Genomic DNA, 11,142 nt, shown 5'->3' on the forward strand with positions numbered 1-11,142 from the left:
ATTGAAATCGTGGTCCCTTACAAATTCAAAAAAGACTCATATTAGTCCTCAAAAGGACTAAAATTGGTCCATTTTGAATTTCTTAAGAACCAAGATGAGCCTTTTTATTTGCTAGGAACTAAAGCGGGTATCGCAAAATTTACTGAGGACCAAAAATAATATTTACTCATAATTAAATGATATATCCTATCCTCTTTTTAATGCACTGCTTCAAATCTTTTATCAACTCAACCAAAATCAGTAGTGGAGGGATGGGAAAAAAATCTAAAAAAATACAATCCTACCTAAACCAAAAAAAACTAAATTGATCTACTTAAAAAAAATTGACAGAAACAATTTCTATACAAATCAACTTTTTATTGGGAAAACAAGGTTGGTTAATTAAACTCAAATGCAGTGCTTTTATGAATAATTAATGGTATTAATATTTCTTTTTTTTTAGGATAATATTTCTCATATTATAAGAAATAATTATAATTATATATATATATATATATATATATATATATATATATATATATATATATATAAGTGTGTTGGGGCCAGAGGCCATATGAAGAGAAGAGAGAATAAGAAAATATAAACCGCACACACTTTTATATATACGTGTAGAAGAAAAAATTATCTCATATAATATAAGAAATATTAATCACATAATAAATCAAGCAAACCAATTGGTGATGGGAAAAACTTTATATATACCTAACATTTTTTTAAAATGAAAAATGGAATAAGACGTTGACCCTTTGTGTAGTAGTTGATTTTGAACTCTTACCAATAATTATATGATCACACATTTATCTTCACATGATCATTTCCTCAACCCTTATTTTATGTTTTTTTTTTTTTTTTGCTATCCAATATTTAGCTCCTTATAGTATTGCAAGTTTTATTATTGTTCTATAAAATATTTCTATTAGCCTAAGAGAGATTTTATAGTCGCAAAAGTTCTTTTGTAGTAGGCCATATAATTCAACCTATTATAGTTCTATGACTTATATCATTCTCAATCTCTTCCTACTTTTGTAATATTGATCTTAGATATCTAAATGTAGAGATGTGCATGGGTCGAACCGAACCGGATTTTTTAAAAAATCAAACCGAATTAGTTTAAATGGTTCGATTCGGTTTAAAACTGGTTCGGTTCAGAAGTGGTTTGGTTCGGTTGGAAACAGTTCCGTTCGTTTCGGTCGACCCTATTTTGAAAATAAAAAAATTAAAAATTTAAAAAATAAAGTTATAAAAATCAATTTGGTTCGGTTTGAAAACGGTTCGGTTCAGAAACGGTTAAGTTCTTAAACTGGTTCTAAAAATCGGTTCAGTTCATGTACTGGTTCTTTAAAAACTGGTTCGGTTCATGAACTGATTTTTAAAAACCGGTTATTTTAAGGGGCAGTTCGGTTAGGTTCATGATTCGGTTTAATTTTTTGGTTATTTTGCACATCTCTGTCTAAATGCATGTTTCTTGGATACCTAATGTCCTAGCATATTCATGAATTGTTGATCTCCTTCTCTTGTCGTGGCGAATTCACACTCCGTGTATTTAGTATTACTTTTTCATAATTTTAGCTAAGTGTTAACTCAAGATTTGATCTTATCAATAAATATAAGGGATAAGTTATTTTACCTATCATTTTTTTTGTCTACTTTTGTCTATCATCCTTTAATACCGTTAAATCAGAATCTCAATAGGAGAGAGAAATGAAAAATGTAATTGAAATTCTGATCTAACAATGTTGAATAATGAAAAGCAAAGATAGACAGAAAAAATAATAGATAGAATAACCTATCGCTAAACATAATATCATCTCCAAATACCATAGATAATGGCATCTCTCTCATCTTAGATATCTTTTGTTAGCTTATCGTAACTAGAACAAAAAAATAAAGACTTTTTTTTTGGGGGAAAGAAATAAAGACTTAATGTATAATGTAAAACCTAGTCTGATTGGAAAATAACTTAAGATTATCACTACAAGCGACACCATCATAATATCCTTCATTGCATCAACATACTTTGCAGGTATATTTTTTTTTATCTCTCCATCAACTGTCATGAAAAAAAGATACCCTCCACAATAAATCTTCCTAGCATGAACTTAATTCTTTATAAAAGTTTTGTTCTCTATTCTCAAACCATACTCAATAACTACCAAAACATTATTGTATGGTCATAAACTTAATGTCTCTATAATTAGAACAATTATGGATCACCCTTATTTTTATAGAAAGACACAAGCATACTCTTCTTTGACAGGTATCTTATTAATTTAAAAAATCTTGTTAAAAATTAGTCAACTAAATAAAACAATCATCTTTACTTCATCTCATTCCTAACAAGTTTTGTAAAAGGTTCTTCATGCTTATTCAATTGTAAAATTTGGTGAAATTTAAAATCCAGCCACATTAGATCTTTGATATCATCACTAACTAAATGTCCCATGTTAATTTTAATTTTTAGAATATATGCTGTGCATGAATTTTTTGCTAGAAAATGACTCGATTATACCACCTCCTTCCTTCTTGACACAAGGAGAAAACAAAAGACAAAAAAAAAAAAATAATAAAATAACTAGCGCATAGACAGAGGAGGCCGGCTCCTATCATATCGTTATATAACAAACTCAAACAACCCGTTGAAGGATCCGTTTATTCCTACAGGCACTTTTCATAATCTGTTGCATGTTTAGCAAACCACTAGTGTAATTCTTAAGATTTTATTTTTTATAAAAGCTCTAAACATTCAAAAAGTGAGTTTTTTTTATACCCGCACAAGAGGAAAATTATACCAGTAAATTGCAAAATCTTGGATAAGGAAATATACCAGCGACCTACCTACCGAATCTTGCTGTAGAAATTTTTAGGATCAATGATTTGGACCATGCAAACTAGAAATTCATTTTCTTGAACAAAGGAAGAGATTACTCTATCTATCTATTTGGTACCGCTCATCATATATATAAAAATCAATAAGTCAAGCACCCATTATTCCCTTTCCTATATGTATGAGAGAGGCAGAGAATCCAACGACGTTGACAGGCTTGTCTGATGAGATTCACCAAATTAAACAACATATGTTGGTCATGGCAGCACTGCTGAATGAGTTGGGTTGCAACAAGGGAGTCTCCTTCCATCCATACTTTCTTAAAGCCATTCTTCCATAAGTCCATGCCAGATCAACTTAATTCCCCAACCTAGATTCTTGGAGAAGCCTCCCAGTCCCAGCTAGTGTCCCGAACTATCACAGCACACCACCAAAGCCAAGCTTTAACCCATCCCAGTTATTGGAAAAATCCAATCGAACCACCCCTCTCTGTTCTTTCCTATGGCTGAAGACTCGACATCTGCAGAAGCTACCTAGAAGTTATCACCTTATCCCGGAAGCATTTGGCTTTGTGGATAACTCTAGAGACAGAAGTTGAGCAGTCGTCAAAGATTAGTGCATTGCGGGCATTCCACATAAACCAGCATAAAAAAAAAAATATCACTTTGGGTTAAACCCGACTAACAAGTGTGAGGTGAAGGTTGTTTCCATAAAACCAGCATACTATACCCAAAATTTGAGGCCAGTTGGGATCAGAACCCCATTTCCTATCACTCAAAAAGGTTGGATGTTAACAACTCTAGGAATCCATCACACCAATCAAGGTTATGAAAAGACACCAGAGTTCTTTTGATAGGGACAATCTCTAACAAACATGGAGGCAAACCTCAATGTGGTAGTTGCACCTGGGGCAAGATGCATTAGTTCTCATGTGTCTCCTATGTCGTTCATCATTAGTGAATGGCTTTTCACCCATTAGTAGCCAAAGAAATAACTTTATTCTTTCCTAACCCACCCAATTCCAAACATGCTTCCAATAGACATCTATAGTGTTGTCTGTATGACTGTATCGTTGGTGACCAAAGAATATGCTAACTTTACCGAAAACCTTCCATCCAAAATATTTTTGGGAGATAATGTTAAAGGAGCTGCTAATTCCACAAACCCTATTTATCGACATATTACGTAATTGTCCAACCTTTCATGTGTTCTACCAATACTCGCACTGTTTGTTGTAGCAGGGTTGACTCGTCAGGAAGCCATATTGATCAAACCGGAATAAAGTTCCTGACTATTTGCGCCCAACATTTTACAATTCCTCTCCAAAGATTAGTACTGTTGGGGTGATGTTGTGATCATTGGAATTAATCCTTCATCCACATTGTATTAGCTATGGAAAATCCTACACCATAGTGCATTTTGGTTAGTTAACATCCTATGGCCTATTCTCATAATAGAAACAATATCAGTTCCCTTCATCACACTGTTTTATTAAGAAAAGTTGTGACTAAGGAAAAAAATTTCAATACTACCATCGCAAGTACATCCGGCCAATAAGAGTGTGCCACATCAGCTTGTATTGTACCGAAGAGGGAGAAAAAAAACTACTTTTGTATTTTATATAATGTCTTATCAATAAGACATTATATAAGATAAGTTGTAGCATCCAATTTCCGGTGCGATAGTAATACTCAAAAAGCATTGGTAGAGCCCCATACGAAGTCGCATATGTGTTCCTCTATGCGCAGTTGTTCCATCCAATACTCCTCATCATTGTCATCCTTACCCCTCCTCCGTTGTAATGGACGACAAGTGAGTCTTTATAGGATGACTTTTCGGGGCTGATTCTAGAGCGATGAGAACTTCGCGTTAGACTGTTGTTTCTCAATAGATTCCCGTCCTCTTTCTTGCATTGGACCGTCCCTTTATATGATCCTCCATCTCTGGCCCTTTATCTTTATTGATATTGTGTTGGAGAAGATCGTCCTACTCCATAGGGGCAGTCCTACCTTCGTGTGTTCCTCAGCGCTCATCCTTCGATCACCACCCCACATACGGTAAGTTGAAAACAAATGTTCCCCAACCTTTCCCTTAAGAACCTCGAGTCAGACTTGACGTTGTTCTCTTCAATTTCTCAATTACACCTTTTAATTTCTCATTTGGATACCCACAATTATTATTTGTTAACAAAAATTAAAATAGAATAACAGATGAGGCCCACTAGGGAACAATTCCATCTCATTTTCCAATCCATCCATTGGATTATGATATAACAGTCAAATAATGTGCAAAAGCTCAAATCATACAATGCAACCCGTTCCCCCACCCTTGACCTAAAAAAAAAATTGCGTTTACACAACGGTATATCTTTTCCAAGTAATGCAAACTAAAACGCATTGAATGTGGACCAATTAGATTTCCATCTCCATTGAATTGATTAATTTAATCCCTTACTCAAACTGCCCTGGTAAAAGAGAATTTCCATTTAACCAAACAATGACATGTTATGGAAGACAAACGATGGTGTTGGTGTTTACTAGTAACTAGTACTCGCAAAGCTTCCGTTTCTTTAACTTTGCCAGTCGTCTTCTCCGCTCTCTTTCCTCTTCCTCCTCGATTAACCTAAGTTGCTCCTCATCTTCCATTTTAGCAATTTTGGCACTGCAAGTGTATTAAACAAATTCATCAACAACTCGAAAAACTAATGATAAAGAAACACCAGCCAAAACCATAATCATAAATGACAACATCAGAATTCATAACACAATCATGTATACGTAAAACGAAAGGGAAACTGAAGTCTAGGATGCATGCAAACGGTTTAGGGAAGAAAAAGTAGAAGGGCAAGAGGCAAGGATAAGCATTTAAGCCAGAAGTTTCTTATAAGGCCAACTTCTAAAAACTAAAAGAGAAAAAGAAAAGGTTCTTAGCATTAGGTCTTGAGTTCAACTTAGTGAACAAGAAAAAGTAAGATTGAATAAAGTAATAAATAACTTTGTTTAATTTTAAACTGAAGAAAACAAACCTCCTCCTTTCTTCCCTTAAGATTTCATCAAAGCCTGCTTCCATATTATCATCATCATCATCATTGACAAATTTCTTGGGGTCGTAACTGCAAATGACCCAATAAATGATTACCAACAATTCTAAATGGTCAGTAATGAAAGAAATCAAGACCAATGTTGTTAAAATGTAGAGTCTACGTAGAAACGGTAAGGGTGAGCAAAAATGTAAAATCGCAAAACGTAAACGAAAGTAAGAGTTTATTACTTACAAAACAATATATATCTAACATATATAAAACCAAAACACTCCACTCTACTAACTAATGTGTGTCCTAGGACCCAGACTCATATACTAAAAAATTTAGTTAAATCCTCTTAATTAATGGTGCACGGGCCACGTCTTGGATCCTCTGTCAAAGCCCAGAATATTAATTATTTTTTAAATTTAATTAATAATTTATCATTTTTTAAAGTACGTAACTATACATATTTTTCTATTTTGAAAAATAATTAATATTCTGAGATCCACTGTCAAGAAGGTGGGTGGTTCTTGACACCTAGAATATTAATTATTCTGGGACAATAATTTATCAGTTCTTGAAGGTGGGTCTCTTAGAAACGTTCACGTTGGAGGTGGTTCCAGGAAGAACAAGAAGGTCATGACTTCATTATCATCATCATTATTGTCTACAGCTTCACCAAAGGTTCCAGACTTAAATTCACCAAGCCTCTCAGTCTCAACTATTCGTTCCCAAAATCTTAAAATGCAAAGAGGCCACGATCTTAATTTGGCTTTTCCCAGACTGCGTATTCCACTCTTCCCTTTTGCATTCATTTAAAAAAAAAAAAAAAAAAAAAAACTGAGTCAACTCGGTAAACTCGCCGAGTCAACCGAGTTGAACCATTTCGACCCAGAACCGTTTCAACTACCGTTTCGACACGTTTTTTGTCATAAAAACATAGAAACGGTACGTTTCTACGTTTCGACACTACGTTTTTACAACACTGATCAAGACAAGCAGTAGTTATTGAAACATAGTTTCAGTGAAATTTGGTCCCTCCCCAACCCCCCCTTTTCTGGCTAACACTATAAGACAAATCAAGAGACAGGCATTGCAATCCCCCCTCCCCAACACACACACACACACAAAAAAACCCTATCCTTCCATTGCCATAAGAAAAATAAGACACAAGTAGCATAACAATCAAGGTGAATTTAAACAGAAGTATCGCCCTAGTCTGCGAATGAATTCCAACATCAGCAATCTAACTTACAAGCTTCAGCTACATGGTAAAGGTAATTTGTTTGTCCTGTTGTCAGAATGAGATCATGTAATAAAGAACATTCAAGAGTTTCATTTTCTTCCTCACCCCGAAAAACAAAAACAAATAACACATTGTATAAAAATAAAGTTATCAACATATCAATTGTAAACATAAAAATCTTACTTCTTAAACATTGATCTGATCATTATACTAATATACTTTTTGTCCTCAACATCATCAAAGTGCCGTTTCCCAACCTTATTCATTGGGCGGCGATCTTGCAAAGCCATATGCACTGAATTTTGTTTAAGAGGTTTATTTATCTGCAAAGCAAGAGAACATATAACTTCAATAAGAATTTGACGATATATTATTGGGACATGCTAAAATTAAAAATCAATAACATAATGGATACATGAGTAAGTGTGCCTAAGTATATAGCATTGCACCTGTGGTTTTGATGATGCCACTGGTTGTTTTGATATCATTTTAGGTTTATTTGGTTCTCGCAGGTCTTTTCCTGACTTATTCCCTGTGACACTCACAGACATCTTTGAAGACAAGTCTTTCGCCCCAACTGGCCAGCCTGGTCCATTCCCACCGTTGTTACCAAGCAGTTTTCTGGAATGTGCTGATGCAATACTAGGCTTACTGGTAGAACTTAACTTATAACTGGATCCTGACTTAGGAGGCAAATGGCCAGCCACAGAACCTAATTTCCGTCCCTCAAGACTTCCATGAACATGCTTGCCACCATTGCTCAAAGGTGGTTTATTCCTCACGGTAACTTGACCTGGTCGTCCTTCAAAATATAAGCAAAAATCCTGTATAAATTTCCTCAATTACAATAATATGTTTTAACCCCACAATCCAACACCATATAAACACAGCCAAGAGCAATGTACCAGAATTTCGTACAGACATATTCTGAGGTGGGGGCACTTTCGAAGGAGCTGGAAGCTCTGCATCATCAGACAAACGAAAGGAGTAATCTCTTGAGTCCTTGAGTTTCTGGGCTTTAACTTTCATCTGTACAAACATGAAAAACAACCATTTAGACCATAGAGGCTAAGTTATGAAGTTACAAGAAGAACTTTACATAGATAGCCACAAGACCTCGTAGACTTTGGGTGGTGAAGACTTTGATCCTCCATTAGATACTTTATTCTTGTTCTTCTTCTGCAGACAAGATAACTATGAGAAAGCTGCATCCAAAAAATACTACAGGGAGAAAAATACATTAAAGAACACCAAATATTTCTAGTACAAAAACAAAAGGTGTTGTGTAATGTTAAGAATTATAGGGTTATGGTAGAAGGAAAAGAAAGTAGGAAATTAAGAAGAGAGGAAGGATGATGATGCAAGTACAAATGGATGTTTGGAAGTCATAAGAAAGTAGGAAATTAAGAGAGGAAGGGTGATGATGTAATAAAACACAGAAAGAAATGGAATATCCCAGTACTGATTTGAAAGGCTCTGTCACTCTCCCAGGTCCATACATACAAATTCTAAATGATGCCAACAAACTGACATCCCCACTATGTAGCGAGTCCCACTTGGCTGAGCTGGCTCCTTTTGTTTCATTCATGCCTTTGGAGTGTGGTGGATATTCCCACCACTTGGTTATGGGACTTAGGATCAGCAGCAGCCCAAATTTTCACATTTTAGTCCTACACACTTTGAGAAATTTGGGCCCTTAGAGATGGGTCCATATCAGAGTCACCTACCCATCCAATGGAAAGGTGATCCAAAAAATTTCACCCCATATCAAACTGACCCTAAGAATGGTCTCTCTGCCCTATATGTTCCTCTCAACAAAATAAAAAATCTTGAAGTGACACCAGCGTGCATTTTGAAGAAAAAACACCTGAATTTTTTGGGTTTCAATGCTGGTTCAGACAGCACATCAATATCCACAAATAACTTAAGGGACCTGTTCAAACTGACTGTAATTTTCATAATAACTGATAGTACACATGTTAAATGGGTAATGAGTTGCAGAAATAGAAAAAGGAGTATCAGAGGAGAAAAAAGAGAGAGGCACCAGAGGAGTAAAACGGACATCATAACCTAAAGTTTAATGGAGTTAATAGTGAGCTTGGGTGGAAAAATCCATATGAGGGTAGGTGATTCAAGCCTAAACCATATAAGGGTTTTTGATCTTTTCCTTATAATATAATTAAACAAGTTTCTTATGCAACTTTCATTTTTTTATTTCTTTATTTAATTTTTTGTCACATTGCTAAATGGGAAACAGGTGCCAATCGCCCTCAGACCCCAAATAGTCAAATTAACAGCTTGAAATCATTTCCAAAAAAGAAAGGATATATGAAAGATTTAAAATGAATAGCCCAAAATGAATATCGATAATATCATGCAGAACTTTATATGAAAGATTTAAAATGAATGCCTAAACAAAGATTCTGAATACATACAATGTCAAGTGGATTAGAAATCCCAGATGCAAAATGCCGGTTTTCAAACAATGACTTGCTTTCCTGGATTACTCTCTGTGCAATAACTGGTTGAGAAGGGCCAAAAAAGGAACCATAACTGCAACAAAAGATGGAGACAATATTATAGCTATTACTGTTCACAAATTTAAACTTACCAAGCAAAAAAAAAAAACTATATTCATGAAGAGCACAAAGCATGTACAATAAATATCACCAACAAAAGAAAAAAGGGAAGTAAAAAAAAACTATAAGATCTCTAGCCCCAAAATCACAAATTGCACAAACGAAATAAAATATCTTAAAAACCCAAGATTGTGTAATTCTGTTTAATGTTTTCCCTTATTTTCAAAAAAAATAAAAAAAAATTCTTGAAAACCAAGCCAAAAAGAAAGAAAGAAAGCAAGATTAAAGTTAAAGCTATCAAATAAAAAAGTGATTACAAATAATTCAAAAAAAATAAAAAAGAGCCTCAGTTATAAACATAAAGAAATTGAGGCGTTATAAGGCAACGAACACATCTATACCGCTGTAAGGAAAAGCCAAAAAAAATGTTAAGATTTTAATAATAACATGCTGCATCTAGCCTCCTAACAGAAAAAAAAAAAAACAACTTCCAAAATCTGGTAAATAAGATAACAATAAAAATTTATCAAATAAGATAACAAGTTTATATCCCTTAAACAACCGACTTCATACAAATTTCCATGACAAACAAACAGCTTTATCAAATCAATGTTGTCACGCCCCCAAAGAGCAATGGTAAAGAGAGAAGGTACAAATGAACTTACTAAAAGAAAAAAAAAATTAGAATTCTTGAGCCAAAGCCCCAATCAAAATGCTAAGGAAAAGGAGGTTAGAGAAAAGTTGGTTGCAAGACTCACTTGTCATAAGGAAGCTTATTCTTCTTTCGATCGGCTGAATCTGGGCAGGAAGTACTACTGCTACTCTCCTTCTTCATTTTCTTTCTAATTGATTCTTTCAATTTCTGCCTCAACTCAAGGTAAACCAGTTCTTCCTTGGTGGGCTTACGAGGCTCTTCTTCCTCTTCTTCATACTCTTCCCCACCCTCCTCCTCATAGCCTTGTCCCTCACCCTCATAATAATCACCGTAACCCTGTAGTTCCTTCAAACAGAAATTATCACGAGGCAAAACGATTGATGTACAACACAAGGAAAGAAAACAATCAAAAAGAACAATAAAAGGGGATTCTTTTTTTCTTTTTTTTTTTATAACAAAAAAGGGGATTCTTTACTAAACCCCTAAAGATGAGAACCCTTACATCTTCATTATCATAGCCCCCGTGCGCCATGTGTTATTTAGGTAGGGCCCGCACCACCTACTTATTATATATACAGTGAGTAAATACTTCTTTTTCGGTTCTCGACAAATTTTACGATGCCCGCTTTAGTCTCTAGTAGGGGTGTTAACGGGCCGGGCCGAGCCGAGCCGAGCTTTGGTCTTAAAAGGCTAAGAATGTGTTTGAATGTGTTTAAATGTGTTAGCCTGATCAAGCTTGTTACCTATTACGAATATAATTATCGGTATGTGGCCTAGCTTATTTACAAAAATTGAAATCCTTATTTAGCCTGT

At 34.8% G+C, this 11,142-nt stretch overlaps 1 protein-coding gene across 1 annotated transcript; it reads right to left on the reverse strand.

Moving 5' to 3' along the window:
• Window positions 1-5,074: 5,074 nt before the first annotated feature.
• Window positions 5,075-10,861, reverse strand: LOC133292308 (protein spt2-like). The gene is made up of 9 exons (XM_061490709.1): window positions 10,826-10,861; window positions 10,433-10,665; window positions 9,531-9,648; window positions 8,212-8,274; window positions 8,001-8,124; window positions 7,545-7,897; window positions 7,279-7,418; window positions 5,850-5,936; window positions 5,075-5,485 (listed from the first exon to the last, which is right to left on the reverse strand). Exons 1-9 carry the CDS (start codon window positions 10,859-10,861, stop codon window positions 5,368-5,370), a joined length of 1,272 nt encoding a protein of 423 aa, XP_061346693.1. The 3' UTR covers window positions 5,075-5,367.
• Between the last annotated feature and the right edge of the window lie 281 nt (window positions 10,862-11,142).

This window comes from Gastrolobium bilobum, unplaced genomic scaffold (genome assembly GCF_033153095.1).
Source record: "Gastrolobium bilobum isolate Gb01-03AN ecotype WA unplaced genomic scaffold, APGP_CSIRO_Gbil_v1 utg93055, whole genome shotgun sequence".
Taxonomy (NCBI): Eukaryota; Viridiplantae; Streptophyta; class Magnoliopsida; order Fabales; family Fabaceae; genus Gastrolobium; species Gastrolobium bilobum.

Excerpts from the sequence above, each read along its gene's own strand:
- LOC133292308 (XM_061490709.1), bottom strand. The coding sequence starts at position 10,861 with ATGGCGCACGGGGGCTATGATAATGAAGATGTAAGG. Across the intron at positions 8,125-8,211 it reads CACCACCCAAAGTCTACGAG|ATGAAAGTTAAAGCCCAGAA; the intron begins GTCTTGTGGCTA and ends ATGTTTGTACAG. Across the intron at positions 7,419-7,544 it reads TGGCATCATCAAAACCACAG|ATAAATAAACCTCTTAAACA; the intron begins GTGCAATGCTAT and ends CTTGCTTTGCAG.